The 21,275-nt window shown below is 42.7% G+C and overlaps 1 protein-coding gene across 3 annotated transcripts in view; it reads right to left on the reverse strand.

Annotated features, from left to right (window-relative positions):
* Nucleotides 1-21,275, reverse strand: part of LOC126647380 (phospholipid-transporting ATPase FetA-like) — an 87,374-nt gene that overhangs the window by 19,683 nt on the left and 46,416 nt on the right. For all 3 annotated transcript variants that reach the window (XM_050329574.1, XM_050329576.1, XM_050329575.1), the window contains exons 7-18: nucleotides 20,283-20,355; nucleotides 20,053-20,123; nucleotides 18,942-19,024; nucleotides 15,139-15,297; nucleotides 14,351-14,439; nucleotides 9,242-9,438; nucleotides 8,074-8,282; nucleotides 5,939-5,982; nucleotides 4,241-4,406; nucleotides 3,260-3,448; nucleotides 2,303-2,418; nucleotides 1,127-1,291 (exon numbers count right to left, since the gene is read on the reverse strand). In XM_050329574.1, coding sequence (XP_050185531.1) covers nucleotides 1,127-1,291; nucleotides 2,303-2,418; nucleotides 3,260-3,448; nucleotides 4,241-4,406; nucleotides 5,939-5,982; nucleotides 8,074-8,282; nucleotides 9,242-9,438; nucleotides 14,351-14,439; nucleotides 15,139-15,297; nucleotides 18,942-19,024; nucleotides 20,053-20,123; nucleotides 20,283-20,355 — 1,561 coding nt within the window. The remainder of the gene's footprint in view (nucleotides 1-1,126; nucleotides 1,292-2,302; nucleotides 2,419-3,259; nucleotides 3,449-4,240; nucleotides 4,407-5,938; nucleotides 5,983-8,073; nucleotides 8,283-9,241; nucleotides 9,439-14,350; nucleotides 14,440-15,138; nucleotides 15,298-18,941; nucleotides 19,025-20,052; nucleotides 20,124-20,282; nucleotides 20,356-21,275) is intronic.

Consider the following 21,275-nt stretch of genomic DNA (forward strand, 5'->3'; position numbering starts at 1 on the left):
CTGACTCTGGTTCTCACAAGCCAGGCTATACACCCACCCTCTGCTCTTCCCACAGCATCTTTGGGAAGTAAAGTCACTCCTGTACAGTGAAGGCTCTTGTGTAAACAGTGTTTTATTCTGAACCATGCTTCTTCCTGCTGGTCTTTTCTCTACTCAGGCCATGAGCTTCATGACCTTTTCTTGCAAAGAAGCTGGACACTCCATCCCCTAAAGCTCCATGTCTTTCCTGCTTTGAACATGCCCCACCGAGCAGTTACACAATGTCTCTGGGCATTTTTCACTATTCTATTGAGACCTATTTTCCACTATTCTATTGAGACCCAGAAGGGCAGTAGGTTTTGCCCCCTGGGCTATGCAACTTCCAGAGGCCAGCATCTCCCCAGCTCACTTATTTCTTTCCTGAGTCCTGCTGGCATCGTGAACACGAACATGGAAGGAGAAAGGGTGTGTTTCCTGGGATTTCTGAGGTTTTAGGAAAGCACTGCTGCTAGTGCAAAAGCTCAGCTTCCCCTCAGATCCCATACATTCTTTTCATCCATTATTCATGCCTCTAAAACACAGGCAGATTCCCCAGGGCATTTAAAAGCTGTAACAACACTGAGGGAGAGTAGAATGACTTGAAGATCACAGTTTAGCTCTATTTCAAATTGACACAAACATGTTCATGGACATCATCTACCCCTCCTGCCCAGGGCTGCAAGAACAAAGAAGATGCTCTCTGAAACCAAGGGGCACTGGGGATTATTCACTGCCTGCCATTTCAAAGACTGGAAAATAAACAGATCAGCCATTTGCACATACAAAGGACAGCTATGAAATATTTGTGTCCACGTCATCTCCCGCAGGTTCTGGTATGTCATTTCATCACGAGAAAGCTACTTTGACACCCACATGAGTTAAAATAAAACCATTCCCCTGCACTGGTGGCTGACACCCCAGTTACGGGCTCCCGATGGTGGTGCCAGTGAACAGCCAGCACTGCCACGTTCTGAACTGCTCCTGTCACACAACCCACTGAGCTGTTTGCAGAGCAATGTTTGCTGAAGTCATACTGAGCTGTTTGTTGACAAACCACCATCCTCCCTGCCTCCCCCAGAGCTTGGCCCAGATTCCCTGAAGTACCAACCATTAGGTCTTTTTCAATCTCTTCATATAACTCTGACAGTTTTTCTTCCCGTCCTTCCAAGGCAGTGCTTGCTTCGTGGTGGCGCCTGATCCAATCCTGGAAATAATCTTTCTCCAAGTTTTTATAGGCCACCACGAGTGTCCTCAGACCTTCTCCAGCAAACTCCTGCAAGACAGTGGTGAGACAGAAAGGTCAAAGAAGAACAGTCTGGTCACATGGGCTTACAAAGGACTCTCAGAAAGCAGACTGTAAAAAGCATCTTGCCTAAAGTTTGCAAAGGAAAGGTGACAAATATCACACCTTAGACCACAAAGTTTGGGTTACTCTTAAAAAGTAATTCCAGACCACTTGTCATTGCTATTCATGGTCCTTACAAAGAAAAAACTTAGAAGGGCTTTCCTACTTTCTGGCTCCAAAGATTTAAAGTAACCAGACCGTTGTTTCCCAGGCTCATATTTCTCAACTAAAGGTCCAGAACAGTGAGACCTAAATAAACCTTGAACACAGCCCTGAATTTTGGACCTGGGCTCAACATTTTTAGGGCATGAATTCTGGCTGAAATGCACAGCATAAGAACAGCCAGTCCTAGCAGTTCAGCAAGTCCTTATAACTGTGTTTTATGGTGGACACTATGGAGCTCAGTGTTTGGTGCAATAGCAGAGAGATGTTTGTGAAAACGGAGGTGTTCCCCCAGACCTGAAGTAAAGGTGCATAAGGAACAGGCCACATCCACAGCTCTGTTCTGCCCTTTCCGTTGCCACCAACTTTCTCTGCCTCCCCCAGGGAGTAAGCAGAGATGTTTTTTCTATTACACAACTCCACTGGCAAAACTCTCAGTTATCTTGTGCTCTGCAAGATATCAGCAGGATCTGGAATCTGAAGGGGGAGTAAATACTGGCCAAAACATCCCCTTATGCGAGTAACAACCTCCCAGTGCACGCCATCAACAATATAGAAGGCCACAAGTTTGAGCCATGCTTTTTCCTTGCTGCTTAGATCTAGAAGAAGAGATCTAAGGCTATATAAATTAATTTCCCTCTCTATTCCATAACTAAAAAATTGGTGCTTAGATGCTGTGTCTGAAATCCAGGGCTTTTGTCTCAACACAAAGTGTTCTTCCATATCTGAAGAAAAGGAAACCATCAAATGCAGAGATGTTGGGAAGGAAGCACTTACATTCAGGTGTTCTGTGGTTTCCTCTTTGAGAGATTCGCAGGATGAATTAAGCAGTTCATAAAGAATGGTGTCAGCCCCCTTGCAGTACAAAGTCAAGTCACCTTCTGGACTCTGCACTATGAGGGAGAGGAAAAGAAATGCTACAAATCCCAGGCTGAAGCTTTTGGGATGCATAGCCCTTTTATCAAAACAAAGACAAATTTCTAGAAGTGTCTGCATTCCACCAGGTTTTGGCAAACTCCCAGGAATCAAGGCAAGCTCTGCTTAGAAAAGAAGATAGTGTGACTACTCCCCACCTTAGTGGCAGCAGCACAGCAACTGTACCCAGACTGCATTAGTCTGAGCAGACACTCCTTTGGACTACGCTGTTCCTACAGGCAGTACTTCAGGCAGCACATCTACACTCAAAAGTTATGAACAATGTTTTTTTAGGGGACTGGTCCTACTGCTCCTATTTCTTCTGTTAGTAAACAGTAACTACAATATTCTAATTCCTGAAATAACTAAGTATGTTGGAGGGTTAATAGAGGCTACAGAAATGGTTTTTGATAATTTCTGCATTTTCTGTTTGGGAAAGTGGGTTTCTCAGTTCATCCTTTCTTTCTCCTTTCCTACTGCCTCAGATTTCACTGCTGATTTTATAGCTGGTTAGAAGGAAGGCCTTTCCTGCATTATAATGAGGGAAGCAACATATACAAAAAGCTTAGTGTCTTCAGGAGGCTGGTGCATCACTGTGGTCCAGCTGTGGAGATGTTCTTTCACCTGCTTTTCTAGCACTGTTGCTGTGTAATGGAAAAGTTGAGGCAGCCCATCTCAAGCCCTCAAAAGTAAATATTACTGTGTTATTCAGAGAGCATTGCAAAGGAGGTCTCCTAGAAAAAGGCACCATAGCAGAATAAGGGACAGCTCCAGAGCCTAAAAGGTTGGGAAGGAAAGAAAGGAGCAACAGGAACATACCAATCACAGACATTCGCTTGCGCACATTGTTGAAATCAAGAATAGCCAGAAGTTTGTAGACTTTTGTTTCTCCCATTTCCACAACAGTGATGGTCTCTGGTGTGCGAGCCCGGAACACGAATCCAAAGTTTCTGGCAGCAGTGACAAGGGCTCCCTCATCAGGAGACTGGGCCTGATACACTAAGCTACCTGACGTGAAAGGAAAAAAAGTCTAATGTGTTTTTTGTCTTTTTTTCTGAGCTAAATGAATACAAAATCAAAGACAGTATACAGCAGTGATCCCTTTGCTTTTCTGTCTATCCACAGAGGTGTAGCACTGAAAAACACCTCCACACATCTCCATCAAGTCCCACCAACCCATCCTCCAGGACAGTGCAAGAGGTACCCCAGATTCTTCTGAGGTCTTTAGTCACTCTCTTTGGAGTCTAACAGACCTCATTGAGAGGACAAGTTCCTTGGGTTCAACCCCTTCTAGTTGTATCTGCATGTGTTTTTCTCATCACTATTTTCAGCTTCAATCTGTCAATTAACAGTGGTAGCCTTTAAAGCATGGTTTTCATCTTGTCTGGGATTTGAGGAGGCTGCCCCAGTGCCTGTGAGAACACTGGGTGAGAGGAGCTAATGAGTCTCCAGTGGAAAGGAGCTCTATGTTCTTTGCTTTATGGGACTAGGAGCAGAGTAGAGAAAGAGTGGGGCAAGCATCTGCCACCTCAGAGAAGCTGTGGCACCTGCAATTTCTGCACTCCAGAGATGGGGCGTTTGCAGTAGTGTCAGCTCCACCACAGGAACACACAGGGAGTGGAAGCCCTGGTCCTTTCTCTTCCTATGTGGCATCTCCAAAGACATTGATTTATGTGTAGTCATACACTACAGAAAATCACCAGGGAGCCAAAAGGACCAATAACAGCTTCTGTGGAGAGAAGACATACTGTGGTGCGAGTGAACATAACCACTCAGTCTGGTGCCTCCAACAGTCCTCACCTTCTTTCTTCTCTTCTGGCATCACTGTGTGACAAAGGGAGAGCAGCCGGAAGAACCTGTGTGTCGGGACATCATTCTGCTTCACAGCTTCAACCAGGCTCTGGTCATAGAATGCAAACTTTGGGTCGGCCAGCGGGTTGTATGAGAAATCAACTTTCTCTGTGCTCTGCAAAAACATGGCTTGGTGTTATTTGTGGAGCTCTCATACGCCTGTCCACCAATGCCTGCCAACATAGCCCCTCTCTCCTCCTCACATTTTCAAAGGACCTATCCTGCAGGGCTGCTCATGACAGAGACTGATGGATCTAAGTAAGTGGGAGGTCATGAAAGCTATTTAATCATAGGACAGGACAGGCACTAGGTGTGCCTTTCAGAGCAGCACGCAGGCTGAGAACCAATGAGCTAAACTGGCTCTCTGAATGGCAGCTAATGTTCCTACAGGACCCCTGCCAGTGGATTTTTACAGTGCCTGCCTTCAACACATGCCTTATTGGAGGCATCACGCTCCTGACGTCAAAGGCTGCCTGTGATAGTGCAGTGTGGGAGCCCAGTTTAAAACAATTCAAAAGGCTGTCTTCTCCAACCTATTCTCCCAAAGCAAGAAAAAATCCTGATACGGAAAAATTAGGACAGAAGAGTGATGTAAAGGTTAAACTCCACAGGCACTGCCCATTTTGTCAAAAGACAAGGAGCCTCAAGCAGAGTGGAACATGCTGGAGAAATGGCCAGAAGCTCACAGCATGATGTGTCATGGAGGAATGCACTGCCAAGCCTGTCTGGGACAATTCTGACTCCCGCCCCATTCCTGATGAGCTCAGAGTTTCCAGGATGGGAGTCATCTTCTGACCTCTGCACGCTGACATCTAGCACTTAGCACAGACCCACACCTCCCACACTCATCTGCACAGCAAGGTCCAGGCACAGCAACATCATGGATGTGTGGGCAGCAGGACTCTGCTCCAGAGAGTGTCATGGACAGGAGGGTGGGGTGGGCAACTGGCAGGAGTCCAGCATGTGTCCCCAGGCAAGGCCTGGAGGCACAGCACCCAGCACAAATAGCCAATATCAATGGGTAATTTAAGTTCTAAATGGCCTGAAAATGAATCACTGGAATGAGGAACAGGATTTTCACCATCTTGTGGTTTGTTATTTGGATTACCCCATGTAGGTTCAGACATTTTAGAAATAAAGACATGCGCATCTGTGCCAGCAAGCAGAGGCTAAAGAGAAATGTAGAAGTCACATATTTTCATACTTTACAAAGTCCAGACATAAGAGGAATTTGACAGTGACCTTGTTACTGGTATGAACTGAACTCTCTAATTCCCCACTAAAGCTTTTATTAACTGCCAAAGTTAATAAAATTCACCCATGTCCAAGTTTCCAACAAACTTGGCCAAATAGTTGGCCAAGTATCAATGGCCAAATATTCAGCAGAACCTGTGCATGCACTAGGATATCATATAGAGCAAAGGGAACAGTGGGCCATTCCTGACCTGCAGGTTTTAAGCCAGGCTTACTGGAAAGAAATGTAACTGGCAATTCTGTGACATCCAGAGGATCACACAGTGTTATCAGCATCAAGAGCATCAGCTCTTGCAGGGTCAAGAGCATGTGCTATGCTTCTGTGGGTTGTGTCCACTGGTACTTAGCCAGGTTCACTGAAAGCACAGATCCTGGTAGCACTTAAGCACTTACCTCGTTTATTTCTACCCTCTGCCCAGACATATCATACACATCACCTGCAAGCAAGAAAAGACCGAGGTTATAGCCACAAATTTTGGGTAAGTGCAGTCTCTGAGCTTCTCTACCATGAAAATTAAAGTGTTTCTAAGCTAACATCTATTGAAAAGCTCTCAGTAAGAATACATATCTTGATATGGGTACTGGAGACTGATGATACATATCTGTCAGTTTCTCTGTTAATCCATGGAAAAATCCAGAGACTGACAGATCTTGGAACACAAAACAGTTACCATAAAAATGACTGGCTTTTGGGTAAAGAAGACTTGGCTCAAGTTGAACCCCGAGAGGATGTAGCACTAGGTAAGAAACAAAAGTGCTTTCAGGGAATGACTTCTCTTGTACCTTTCCCTTTGAATGTGAGACAAAATCCAGCTCCTGGATCCTACTTGTTTTGCAACAGTTCCTGGACAGCCACAGAAAAAGTTTTCAGAGTCCATTCTTCCCACACCTAGGTAGCAAGGCTGCTCTACTGATTTTCCCTGAACTGATGACCTGGTCATAGGAATACAAGACATCTCAGCTCTAGGAAACACTATTAAAACTTCTGCCTGAAGAAAAGTTTCACTCTGAAAATCTGGACTGTGCCCAGACCAGCCAGTCCCAACACTTAACTGAAAAAACAGTGAAATGCAATGAATTACGCAATATATTGACTCATATCTGCACCAGCAATCTCAGCTGTGACCAAAGTCCAATGTAGTGCTTGTGGGCCTTCACAAAGGGCCTGAGAGTGTAGAAGAAACTTAGATGCCATGTCTCCTGAGAACTGCATATCAGCTGATCCCTTGGGAAATATAGCCAAGAGGCTTTTGGGCATCTCCTTCCCTTAAGCCTCCAGAGTACCTGTCCTGACATCAGAACTAAATCATTCTGGCATGTGACCCTGAGCAGCAAATCCAGAGGAGTACAGTCTTAGGAAGAAGCTAAGCATTTTGAAAAACTACAAGCAGTAGACTGTTTGTGTTCTTTTCACATATTTCCCATTCATTTCTTGAACCCGTTATGTTAGTGGTGACACCCACTTTGGAGAAGTCAACTAAGGACACATAATGGAAGAGATTTCAAACTGTTTATCAGCATTAATGTTAGCTATCATAATAGCACTGTTTGAGGTGTGGTGATCCCCAAATATACACAAAACCAGATTCATAGGAAGAAATATCTTCTTTTATTAGGTCAGCTGATAGCACTGAGAAGAAAGGCAAGCTTTCTGGCACACTCAGGTCTCTGACACAGGCAAAGCAAGCATCCATCTACAAATAAGCAGCAACTAATTTCTCTGGGGTATCTAATGATGTTAATTAGTTAGTTTGCGAGGTGTTAGCACCTTGTGAGCAGTGTGAACAAAACCATCTGAGACCATGCAATAAATGAGCCTTTTCAATCAATGACTTCTAGGATCTAACTGAGATAACTTTTTTTCTCCATTTTATCCAACTCCCTGCAAATTTTTCTCTCTTCTGGTAGGTGAAGCATGTCAAGGCTAAAGACAAAGACCTGGCCATTAACTAGTCCAGCTACCTGAAAAGGATGTGGGAAATCGCTAATCATGACATGAAAAATTGTTGAATGTGAGAGACAACAGTATGAGAAGCTGACAAAATTTGCAGACAGTACCATGAGGGATGGCTGATTTAATAAATTGTTAAGAGGGAGTTTAGTTATGCATATGAAATGTTACGTTGTGCAGGGTTAGCAATACCTGGGTAACCACGTCAATAATACCATAAAAAATGAGATTACCTAGGTAGTGATATCAGAAAAAAGAAAACAAACAAATTTGAGTACAGATGGAGGAAATCTGGGACTTATGTGGAGAAAGTAATAAAGTGCTGGGTCTTTAGTTTGGATGATAGAGGGGCAGAAAAAGGGAGATAAAAGAGTGGTAAAAAGGGGGAAACAAGGAAATTATATTAAGATATGCAAATGATCCAGTCAGGCTGTCCAGGCATCCCTGATGGGCAGCCCAGCACTTGATCACTGCAGTTTCTTACATGATATTCTTCTGGACATCAGATTTAGCCTCTGTGGACCAAGAGGCATACAATGAAATAAAACTCAGAGAATAAGACAAACAGATAACATACCGTAGGATTTGCCATTGATGGAGCACTTGTTGAAACACATGATGTTCTGAGTGAGAGTTCCTGTTTTGTCTGAGAAGATGTACTTGATCTGTCCCAGTTCTTCATTGAGTGTAGTGGTTCGAGCCTGAGCCGGTGTGTCATTCGGCGGATAATACATTTTACGGTCCCAGTCGATGTAGAAACTGTTACCCAAGCGTATAATCTCTACACTGATGAAATAGAAAGAGAAGGTGATGGAATATTCATTAGTATAAGGGACAAGATCTTTATCTTCAGCACCACCATTATGACTGTAATTAGAAAACAACTTTGAAGGTAATGATAGGTTGAACTCATCTGTCCTTAGATGGCTTGTGGTAAGGGATGTTGAAGCAAGTCCCGCTGAAACAATCTGTTAGGTTTATAGCAAACTCCTCTCCTTCGTTTATAAAACAAGATCTTATAAATGTTCTCAGAAAGTTTCAGAAGTTTTCAGACTGAGAAGAGAGGCAGGAGCAGTGGGTTTCACTTAGTGCCATTCCAGGAGATGATTTTCTGCGGGGCTCTGAGCTGTGCTTAGCCCAGTGCTGGGGGATAAGCACAACCATGTCTCAAACACAGAGCTCCACAGCATTTGAGCCATTTTGTCACTCAGTACAACCAAAAAAAGCCACCAGACAATATGGATTTCCATCTTGCTGCCGGTGTGACACAATGGACAGGAATGGTATTCATTCCTGTAATTTGCCAACACAAAACAGAGTCTCAGTAGCAAAGCTGACTGAAGAATGAGGTGTAATGATATACACAATAGGGCTACTCAGCCTATACCCCAGCCTCAAGATTTTGAGAGCATCACAGACACACTGCCTACTTGTCACCCTTGCTTGCCTATCTGCAATAACCAGCAGAACCCTACATTCTCTGTGAGGAGGCAACACTCAGAGAGTGGATATAGCAGCAAGAACTACAGACCTTTAACCTGATTACACCTACTTACTGGCCATCCACTCCTCGAGTGAGACCTAATGCCACCTCACAGAACAGGCCATTCCCTTTGATGGGCAGCAAAGAGAGCAGGATGCTCACTGTAGCAAGCTTCCAGCTTTCAGGGAAAATGCTGCTCCCAGCTAAGGCAAAAGCTAAAACTTTCTTAAGATCAAACATGAAAGGAGCTTCTGGAACATACCTGACATAGAGTGAAATTGGTACCACTGTGTTTAGAATGATCACATATGACCAGAACATGAGGAAGCCGGAGTAGGAGGCAGAGTTGACGCCTTCTGCCCAGGGCAGATACACCTGGAAGTAGTAGCCCTTATCATGCTCCCAGATGCCATTGCCAATGGCTAGGATGAGACACATCAGTCCTAAAAATGCAAAGATCTGAAAAACAAACAAACAAACAAAACAAATCAAAACTAAACAAGAGCATTTTGGAAACAATGAATTTATTATGTGTAGATTAAGGAGAAGACCCTAATGAAACTGGGTTGGATAGCCTGAATCATAAGAAAACGTTTCTGGAGATGAAGAGGAAAAAACAGTGATGTCATGACACTTTTACATCACAAGAACAAAACTACACAGTGCAGAGTATGGCAATTTGGAATAACAAGTCCTCAAACAGCTGGGGATTTAAATCCCAAGCAGACTTCTCAACTAGGGTGCTCCTGGTCAGTCAGCTGCAGAATATTAGACCTAATTAGAGGTGAGTTGGGCTGAGGGTCCCCAAACATCTGGCTGCACAACTGGAAACAGAAACTGCCTGGAGGACTTTAGCTGGCCATTTGCTGGATGCATCACAGTCTTCCTCACAATTTCTGAAAAACAACTAAGGATAATCCAGCACTGTGCAGTTAGGAATTCAGCACTGGATATCACTCTAATGACTAAAAGAGAGTTAACTGCTGACTTAAAACTAATGGTTGCCTTGGTGTCTGCCTTCACAGTTTAATACATTTCCTTTGAGCAAACAGAAAGCAACACCAACCAGTGATGTGTATCCTCGGACTTTAGAGAAGCCTGTTTCCTGAAGCCTAAAGCAACCAGGGAAAACAGCAACTGGGAAGCAAATGTCAAAGTGGGACAACTTGGTGAAAACTGGGGCTTGATCATGAACACTGTTTCACAGACACAAAAGCATTACATAGGTCATAAAGCATTTTTGATTAAAAGAAGACAAGAACCTAGGCAATATTACTTGAAAAAGAATAAAAAAGACTGGGAAGATGGAAATTTAACAGAAATTATAAACTGCAAGGAATATAGAACTATGAATATCTAACAGCCATAATATATCAAGAAAACAAAACAGTAAAGTCATAAACAGGTGAGTGAATAGCAGATGTGTTAACAGACCGTCCTCCAAGAGGAAGGAGGAAGAAAGAATAAAGAATAAAGAAGTATCTATTCCCTATGATGTAACAGATGGAAAAGACAGATTGTGGTCACTGACAAAGAAAAACACTATGTGGCCCTATCTACTAATAAGCATTTGCAATGGAGTGGGTCCACGTAATTTAAAGATGGAAGCTTAGAGGAACCAGTAAGGTTAATTTTTAACAGTGCTTTGAAAACTGGGAAGCTCTGCCATCCTGGAAATCTGCTAACGTAATTACAATGTTTGTAAGGTAGAAATGGTGATGGTGGGGAAGATAAACTGCAGTTAGTTAGCTTAAAACCCTTCCTGGACAAATAATAATAAAATTATTCTTTTGACATAGACTTTTCCAAACATTTGATATAAAGCAACCAATATAATAAAAAAAAAAGTGAAGACATGGAGTCAACTGGCTGCACAAAAGAGCGATTAAAAATCATCCTTTGCAAGTGTAATCATTAGGAAGGAAATATAAGTAAGCTGGGCCATTATGTAAAGGCCACTCAGTAACAATCACATTAAAGCAGTAATCAGCCTTTTTAAAAAACAGTAATTGAGGTACAAACATAGAAACCTTGATGGTAAAACTAATATTTGTACTGCTGAGAAAATCTGTGAGAGGAAGAAGGATACTTTTATGGAGCAATATGAATCACTTGGTGAAAAGTTCATGCCTGATTAACTTGAGTTTTAATACCAAGAATCCACTAAAAATGAACTGCAGTGAGAAAAGGTGCTGAGCTGAGTTTAGGGGACACATTTATTTCCCACATGAGTAGTAACTTTTCTATTTAATTGTGGGAGGCCAAATAAATTACTCGACTTGTGAAACGGAGACAATATTCCTTGCTGGTAAGGAATGTGGTGCAGTGTTTTTAAATATCTGTGACCAGCAGTGAAAACAGACTTCAGTCTGTGCTGTTGTAATTATTAGGACTTAAAGATATATGAGAGGCATGACCCACCTTGCTGCCACACAGGTTAAAAATTATCCACTTGTAGAATATCACAATACATGTAGGCATTTCCATGTATGATTCAGCATTAGAAATACACACAGGGCAAGGCAGCAGCTGAACTTTCCCAAGGTGTCCCTGCCCATGGCTGGGGTGTTGGAACAAGATGATCTTTAAGGTCCCTTCCAACTCAAGCCATTCTGTGATTCTATATCACAGCAACAGCTTTTGTCTATAACTGCACTTGCTTCATGCACATTTTGTTCTATGTGCACTTGGCCCTTGCCCTTCACAACTCCACTCATGTGCAATACTCATGCTTACACAAAGCTCACTAACATGCTATTTGCTCTGAGACAAATGTGAAAGACAGAGGCATTAACAGCAGCCCTGGAGATTAATTTCTGTGCAGAGAAACAACTCTGTGCAGGGTGTTGCAATTGTAACCGCAGCCCTGCAAGAGAAGGACGTGAAAAAACCCTGATTCTAGGCTTGTGCATGCTCATGGGGCTTCCCAGCATGAACATCCTTCCTTCCTTCCTTCCTGGGTCCTGCTCATGCACTGCCTACAGAAATGCTCTTGACTAAGAATTTTATAAAGAGGAGGTGACTTTTGACAAACACTGACAGTTGGACTGTGAATTAAAACTGTTTCGGTTTCTTTGTTGGCACTTTGAGTTCTGCTCCAGGATTTGAAACATTAAGTTATACAAGAGATGAAGCTGACAGCCCTCCTCCTCTGAGAACATGCTCCCCCAAGCCTGCTAAAAGTCAAGTTTTGGAGAAAAAAGCATTTCTGGAGCTGGCGGGTGCATCGCCAGTGGAGGAACACTGACTTGTCCCTCAGGTCACTGAGAAACACTTCCAAATGTGAAAAAACAGCTATAGCTGCCATCTGGAAAAGTTTACTCCTGATTAACCCTTGCTAGGGCAGACCAGGGCAACATTTAATGAGGACTCCGTTGGCAACCTCCTCAAACACTGCTTTGTGCCTGGCAGTTTTATGGACAAATAAACGCAAAATAGCTTTGCCAGTGTTAACATGGAGTAAGTTTCATTACATTTAAATGAGCTATTTATAGAAAGCTGAGGCTGCTCTGTATTTCCAAACTCAAGAGCACAATATACTGCCTGTTTTTATGACTGCGCTCTGTAACCTTTGACCACCCAGTGAGCTGGAAGGACCCAGTGCCACATCCCCTGAGGTGTGCAAAGAGCCTGGTGCTAAAGGTAGGACAGAGCTTTACTTAGACATCAAAATTTTAGGTTCCTTACAAATGTGTAAAGGAGACAAACACACCCTTGGCTCCTCCAGTGCCCAAGAACCCAGGCAGAGGCTGATGCAATCGGCTGCAACTTGCTCAGTTTTTTAAAACGGAGCCAGGAGGTAAATTCCTCTCATTTGTGTTTATGAAGAGAGGCCAAACAGACTGAAAACTCTGGGTGGGATCCTTGGCTTGTGCAAGGAGATTTGGCAAATCTTAATCGAATGTTAAATTCCAAGTTCTCTATTCAGCTTTTCTCTGCTCTGTTTCTGTGCCCTGCAGATCCCCCACAGCCCATTATCCTCTCCAGCCAGAGCATAGCAGGACATCTAAGGAAATGTGAAGTTTTTCAAACACTTGCAAAGTTTTGTATATAACAGGCCCAAACCTTGTTTGTTTTTGCTGTCCCCTTAAGGGGAGGAAGGGAAGAAAACACTGGGGAAAACAAGCTGATGATGATAATCAAGATTTTCACTTGGCAGAGATTGGTGCAAGATTACTAAAGTCAAGGGCATGTCCTTACTGTACATGGAACAAAGACTCAGGAGGGATTGAAGATGACCCTGGAGTGGCATTACAGGGCATCCCTGGGCCCACCTAGACAACATCCTGAGAAAAAGGCAAGAAGATAGGGGATGAGGTAAACTGTGAAAGTTGGAGAATGGTGCCATCCTGGAAATGTTTGTTCTCTAAGCCCCAGTGCTGAAGAAGCATAAAGTCAGGGAAGAGCTCAGGATAGCTGTGATGGACAGATTGGTGTTTGGATGCCTCCTCTAGGGCTTGTTCTAGTGCCTGGGGATGGATCCTGGCTCAAGCCATCTATTAAGTTGGTCTAGAGAGCAAGAGCAGGAAAGAAGAAGCAGGAACAGTGACCATCAGACCCTCCCAGTGTCATAAACTGAAGGTGGTGTAGAATGCACGACAGACTTGCACCCAAAGGAAAATAAAATCTGAAACTAAAAACCTTTTCTTCAAGCAACACTGATTAAAGTAGTGTCAGAGTGTATGTCCTCCTTCCCTGACTGGCTTTATACTCAAGCAGTAAAATCTTGGGAGACTTAGTAAAAGAATTACTATCTCTGCCTGGAAGTATTTGCCATTTGTTGGAACCACTGATGAGCTTAACACTCAAATTAGATCTGTTTTGCAATCTGAGAAGAGTGCCTGCTATATACGATTAGTGTTCTCAAATTTCCCAGCTGCTAAAAACATCAGTTTCTGAGCATTAATGAGACTATGTCTAATATTTTATCCTAACATGTTAAGTCAGAAGCTGGCATCATGTAAATTAACAAACTCAATTACCAAGTCCTATGCAGATACCACCACAGATGCCATGAGATCAGGGGGAAGAGGGAGAGCAGCTGATAAATAGAAAATGACAAAATTACTAGGAGAAAAAAGGCATTTGCAGACTTCAAAATATTCCTCACAAAAAAATGCAGAGCAAGGGAGACCAGAGAAAATGGCAAGCTCAGAAAAGAAGTCCTTAATTCTGTCAATGTAATGGCCTCACTTTGCAAGACGGGCTGACAGAGGCACCGCCAAACTCAGTCTGCTAATAAATTATTACGTAATTTTTCTTTTTATCATTAATCACTTCTCATATTTCATCATCTGTGTGGGCAAAGAGGTGGAGCATCTGGAAATGATGAACACATCTGAAGAAATGAAGACACATTAATCAGACTTACGACCAACACGAGGACATTCATGAGCCGATCAATGCTTGTTCGTTTAAAAGTTGTTTTTCCACTGTTCTGCATTAGTTTGGTGTCTGGCCCTGGAGACGAAACACACTTGTTAATTTTAGTAATAAAGCTTAGCTGTTCTAAAGCTGATTCCCTCTGAGGCCCCACTGCGCTTTCCAGCATAAATGACTATTGCAGTTTTCTTGAAAATAGGTATGGGCAGTTTGCAGTGCTGGTGGAAAACTTGGGCAGAAACACGTTAAGTCATTTGCCTGAGCTATATGGGGATAGTCACATAAAACCATTAATTCTGGACTTTGCTCTCGTCTTTCAACATTCAATCCTCCCTTTCATGTTTAATTACTTTTCACAGAATACCTGATACTGCTATGTTATTGGTGATGATATATTATACATTATCTTACATGTCTGGAGGAGTATAGAAACAACAGAAGGACTATGCTCATAAAAAGCATAGATCTAATCAACAGTAATAGTGATGACCCTGATATTCCAATACGGACTAAAGTCACACTGAAATTATAAGGAATTTTTGATCGAATACACTTGACAGAATTCTTAGCCAGATTTACTTCTTACTTGATCCATCAAGAGTCCCCTCCTGTACTTTGTTGCATGCATGAAATAAAAAACTGTGTTGTTCTTGTACGTGGTAGAAACACATTTTCCAAAGACGAAAATACTTGATTCCTCTGTGCCTGCTAAGAGTGATGTACTTCCATGCTAGTGCTGCTCTGCTCTGCAATTCACCTGTCAGTCTTTCTACCTACCAGCATAAATAACCAGTCCAAAGCACCACTCTGTGTTCCTGATAGTACAGCCCCTCAGCAACATCTTCTCATTGTCCAGGGCATACTTTTCTCCTCGAAGACTAAGAGTGCCTGTGAATTTATCCAGTTTGTTATTTGGTGCCTCACATCTGACTTCACCTATAAAAGAAGGTAAAAGCAAAAATGGAAATCTTGTCCCAGAAATATGTCATCAATATCTCATTCCCAGCTGTTCCCCAGAGACAGTATTGCACACTGTAGCTGCAGTCAACTCCTGATCCCGTCATTCCTATTCTGTGTCTTACACTTACTCATCATTTGGGATGTTGCTCCTTCCCCATCTTCCCGTCATAATCCAATGGACCACAATGAATCTGGATTTATCCTATTCTTTGAACATGCCAATGTTTTATTGGTAGAGTACAAAACAAAGTTTCCATAGCTTTTATGTGGGTGAGAAAAAATGCTGAACCAACAACATAGTTTTAATCCCCTCACAGCGAGTTCATAGTGCTAGGATGTCACTGGATAACTTTAGCTAAAAGTGCTGACATCACCTTTTTTCCTATTTCATTTTCTCTCAAACTGCAGGAGCCCAAGTGAGAAAAATCATAGCCTAAAGGCTGCAAAAGAGTAATTAACTGAGGTGTCTTTGTTCACTGTTTTTTAATTTCATCTGTTTTATAACTCAAGTCCCAGTGGCACATAAAAAGATAGTGCTACCTTCTTTGACCAAGCAGCTGACACTGTAAGTGACTGGAGTGTCTATTTCCATGCTTTATATTTATTTCTTGTAATAAAATGTGTTCAGATACCTTGACATAAAAATTACTATTTAAATTACTATTTAAATCAACAGTTCCACCTGACGTTTAAAGATTCAAAGCAGAGCCCTGTGGATGTATGGAAAAGAACTGGAAAATACAAATATGCCTTACTGAAAGGGAATCCAAGAGTTCATTCTGTTCACTTAATCAGCAGAAGCATTAAAGTTATTTTGATCACAGCCTGAAAATACCTACATAAAGACTAGCATTTGCAGAGAGTACAGCTCTTCCAGCTATTCCCAGGCAAAACACACCAGGCTTAAGAGACTGGAAACAAAATCCAGAGAATTCCAAAAGAAAAGTGCAGATTTAAGTATCGTGATAGTCTTCACCACTGTATATTTTAAAATCAAAAATTAATATTATTATGACAGAAAAGTAGCTCTGCTCTAGGGCAGGCAAACTGTCTAATTGGAAAATTGAAATGATTAGGAAATTTAGTGACATGTGAGATCGGATCTCATACTAAGAACTATGTTGATCTTCTATTTTATCATCTGGTTAGTCCAACAACAATCAGATCTGTACCCCCTCATTTCTGAAAGCCTGCAGTAATCAGACCCACCTCACTGCCTCCCTTGCAACCCTTGAGGAGCACAAAGGAAACAAAGGCTTTGCACTGCAACCCGAAACAGCACAATGAGACTTTGGCAAACCAAACCCAGGGCACGATCTCCCAGCAGGGACACTGTGTCAGTGGTGGGACAGCGCTCATGTGAGCGCCTTGCATGTCCAGGTCTGCTCTCCCGTAAGCAGGGGGGTCTGGGTTACTGAAGTGCTGATTTTGAGATCTGGAGGGATTCATCCAAATGAGACAGATCACAAAAGAGTGAGAAGCTCTACAGATTCACCCAGTCGACCTGCACTGACCCATTAACTGCAGCTGAAGATACCACAGCAAGACACCATGCCTCCTGTCTCCCTCTCCCACTAGCAGCAGTAAGATGCCTGGAGTGCATTCAACTGAAAGGTTAAATACTGCCAAGTCAACATGTGGTAAGTAGTAGGTAACCGAAAAGTATTGTTTCCTTTCTCATCTCGCAGTTCCCTAAATCAAATAAAGAAGTCCAGTGTTTTGCAAGCATCTTCCTTATCTGAACCATCGCTATGTCAAACAAACATCATAACTCACATTAAGCGTTCCACTGAGTGCCTGTATTAGCTGCTTGACCCTTTCCTCTCTTCCTGTCTTAAAAAGTAATTAGATAAAGAGTTACATAAATATTTAAATATTTCTGCAGAGGTTTGCTAAGGGAAATGAAAGGTTGAGTCTGATTCCAGGCACTCTTCCCAGTACACTGCCAAATATAAATCATCCTGGGAAACATTTTATTCATTTTAAGTATTGTGAGGAGGCCACTTTTATTTACAACATAACTAAAATAGAGGTTTACAGAATAAATAAATATCTGATAAGAAAATTTGCAATTTTCCAAAATACTTTTAAACGTTTTTTAAAATAGGCACTTCCAAGAATGCATTGCGCTCAGATAAGCATCACACTGAAAATGCTTGAAAAATGATTTTAGATTAAGATTTTGCTTACAAATTGATAGACACTGCAGCCTGTTCAGGAAAATAATAAAGGCATACCACTCTGATTACTAATATAAAGCATCTAACTGAATCTGTAAAAACACATTTCTCAAGACCTAAACCACTCAAAACCTCAGCCATCACTTCAGAGAAATGCCGATGTACCGAGCTGACATTCAGCAAAGACCACACACATTATTGCCTAAAACCTCAACAAAGAAGGCAAAACAAACTGTACCAGAGACAGTGCCAGCTTTATACTCTTTGTGCCACATCCCCACCACTTGTCCTGAAATCATCAAAAAGAATGTTTAAAAAATTATTTTCCTCCTTTATCTAAAGTATTTCCTGAGAGCCTGCTATCCTTGAGATGTTCCAAGGACAGCAGCACTCAATCCAAACCTTTCCATACCGACTGTCCCTGTAATCCTGTCCTCGTATGTAAGCCAGCAGGGCACTGCAGAACGTGACTAACATCACTAGGTCTGTTCCGTCGTCCTCTCTCCACAGGCAGATGATGTGTGAGCATGGAGTATTCTGGTTCTGACAGATCTGGCTCCTTTCTGTGTATGTGCTGCTATGTATTCCCAGGTACTCAGTGACAGGATACACGGCAATGGTTAAAGTTGCACCAGGAGAGGTTCAGACTGGACAGTAGGAAACATTCCTTTGCTGAAAGGGTGATCACACACTGGAACAAGCTTCCTAGAGGGATGATGGACGCCCTCAAGCCTGTCAGGTTTAAGAGGTATCTGGGCAATGCCCTTAAAAACATACCTTAGCTTTTGGTCAGCCCTGAAGAGATCAGGCAGTTGGACTACATGATTGTTGTAGGTCCCTTCCAACTTCTATTCTATTGTATTTTGTCCTATCCTATCCTATCCTATCCTATCCTATCCTATCCTATCCTATCCTATCCTATCCTAATTTGATACACAAAACAGTGCAAAAAAGGACATGTTTCCTGTTAACCACATCTGCATTGCCTGCCTTTAAATATTTTAAAATGCAGAGAGGAGAGGAATGCTTTAAGGCTGGAAAGTAGTCACCCATCCTGTGTGCACAGAGTTAGTCCCCTAGGTCTGTGTGGTGACTGGAAAGTGCTGCTTCTCAGAAGATAAATGTAATGGGTGCATCAGCATTGCTGCATCCATGTAAAGTGCAGAGTGAGAATGTTTTGAGATCAGAACTAAGCATAAGGCTTTGGCAAAACAGATTCCATTATGCAGTTACATGAAGTCTTTTACTGGGGTTCAAGTCTCAACATGTACAGACAGAGACAAAGGCAAAGTGTGTGTCCAGAAGTAGAATTGCCACCAATGCAGTTTCAGGTTACAGCCATGCACGGTGCAGCAGGAGGCAGTGGACAGCCTGGGAGTCCCAACCACTCTCTGGACTCTGGAGTTTAGGCAAATCCTTTGAAAAGTAAATTTTACTCACCATTGAACTCTGTCAGCTTCTGAAGATCTTCTCCAAGCTCTGCAGTGACTGTCAGTGCCTGCTTCACCTTCAGGTTTGTTTCACTGTGACAAACAACACAAGACAAAAACATGAACTGAAAGTTGTATGTGAACTGAAAGCTCTCCCTGAAAGTCACTTCTGCTCTTGGGAACAGTCTTCTTCCTTGGACATCCGATGTGTTACCATATGCCTTTTTCACCTGGCCAGTGGGTGTAAATTGTCTCTTTCAGTTGCAAAGACTAAGGAATTCTGGGCATGGTATCATGGTACCAAAGAAGGTGAGGCAAGAGGTGAGGTGTGTATCTTGTCACTCCTGACACATTTCACCCCAAGGTATCTGAGCATACAGCAGAGCTCTGGATCTCTCCCACGGTATTCTGATCCTGAAGAGTACTCCAGTCTCTGGACTAGCTAGCTGGGGAGTTTGAAATGCAATGTCAAAAGAATACTGCATTTGTTCAAGGTCTCTTAAAAGTGGCACTTGTACGTGCAAATGCTACAAGCTCGTGTTCAGCAGAAATCAAACGGGGAAAGTCCAGAGGGCTATCTGTAGGGTCTTGGGACAGACACAATTTCTCAAACTCTCTGGTCTTGCTTAGATGCAGGCAGTGCAGAAACAGCAATGCAAATTGGGTCATAAAGATGAGGTCAGGTCCACTTTATTCCAATTGATACAAGCGCCTTGTGCCCAGTTGTGTCCTGGAGTGAGCAGCATTTGGAACCTTTGCAGTGTGCATGCATTGATATTATGGCATAGCTGTCCAAAGGAGATTACTGAACCTATTCATTATGACTATCTCACTCAGATAATCTGTCTAAAAGAAAAGACTATGGGAGATAAACAAAGCTACCTGTGATATTGCACAAACCTGTCTCTAACTCTCAGTGTTAGAACCGCCACTGAAAAGTTCCCCTCTCACATGACTGGAGGAAAAGTATCCATCAGAAGATGTTATTTTCAAGATACCTACCCAAAGTGTATTCCACAATATTATGAAACTGTTGCTACAAAAGCTATTGCAGGTATGTCTGCAGCACCCAGGGTCACCAGGCTTTGCAGTGACTGCACCCAAGGGCTGGGCTCACTTACCCATCCAGCTCAGCTGTCTCGATGTACGTCAGGCTGTGTGGTTCGCTGCTCGAGAGTAACAGCAGATCAGCCTGAACACAGACAGACAGACTTGGCATGAGTTCACACAGTCAGTGGGCACTGCACCACAATGCTGCTTGTGGTTACTGCCACACTGGGACTGATTTTCTTGTGAATGATAAGAGTGAGAGAGATTAATTGTGATCAGGATAGAGAGAAGCAGCACTCACCGTCACAAAGTTGTTGTTTTCTAGTTTTATTATATCCCCCACTTGGACATTCATCCATTTTTGTTCCTTCAACCTGCAAGAAAACTTCTGGTAAGGAAGCACGTAAAGCGAACACCCCTCGGGAGAGCAGTATACTCGTCTCTGCTCCTGGAGCCAGGCTTGGGCTGTTGATAAGATGGAACAGGGTCTGCCATGATGTGTCCTGATACGTACTAAGCTAGCAGACCACCACAATGCAAAAAACAGCAGTAAAAAGCAGTAAGAAGCAGTAAAAAGCAGTGTTTGGGGTGACCTGTGCCAGGTTGAGATCAAGTCCCACAACAGCAGCACAGTCCATGTGAACTGTCCTTGTCTCTGGCCCAAATACTCCTCCCTTCTCTTAAAGGCCCACATTGTCTCAGAAAATAAACCTCTCTGTTTTGTGTAACAGACTTCCCAAGCACCTGTGAAAACTGCTTGTGTTAGGTTTTTGAAGTGGTATGGGCCGCAGTAACTGGCTGTCAGGAAGGTCAATGCAGGTTGTGCATTTGGCTGTGCATGTGCCTACCTGAGCCAAGTCTGCAGTGCTCTCCATAGCACCAAGCCAGACGTGCACACAGGCAGCCAGCTAGACTGCAAGCACAAATGTAACTAAGTCATGATAACTATATGCAAAATCTAGAAGTGAGGAATATCAGGAACTGTCTCAAAACAGGACTTGGTACTTAAGCTTGAACTCAGCTTTTTTAATGTTGGTCAGAACTGGGCAGGACCTGTGGTTTCCAATTTTTGAAAAAGGCAGAATGTTATAAAACTTCTATATCAATTTGTGTTTCCTAGACACAGTTATTAATATGTAGTAAACTAAGAAACTGGTTTACTTAGCAGAAAGCACAAAGAGTGTGTTCCTATTCTTTCGTTTCCAGTGTATATATTTTTAACTGTGTGCTCATCTGTTGAAGCTTACATAACATACTGTTTGCTGTCTATATCATGGAAGTCACCAGAGACTTC

Source organism: Myiozetetes cayanensis, unplaced genomic scaffold (genome assembly GCF_022539395.1).
Source record: "Myiozetetes cayanensis isolate MyiCay16 unplaced genomic scaffold, myiCay2020 scf4, whole genome shotgun sequence".
Taxonomy (NCBI): Eukaryota; Metazoa; Chordata; class Aves; order Passeriformes; family Tyrannidae; genus Myiozetetes; species Myiozetetes cayanensis.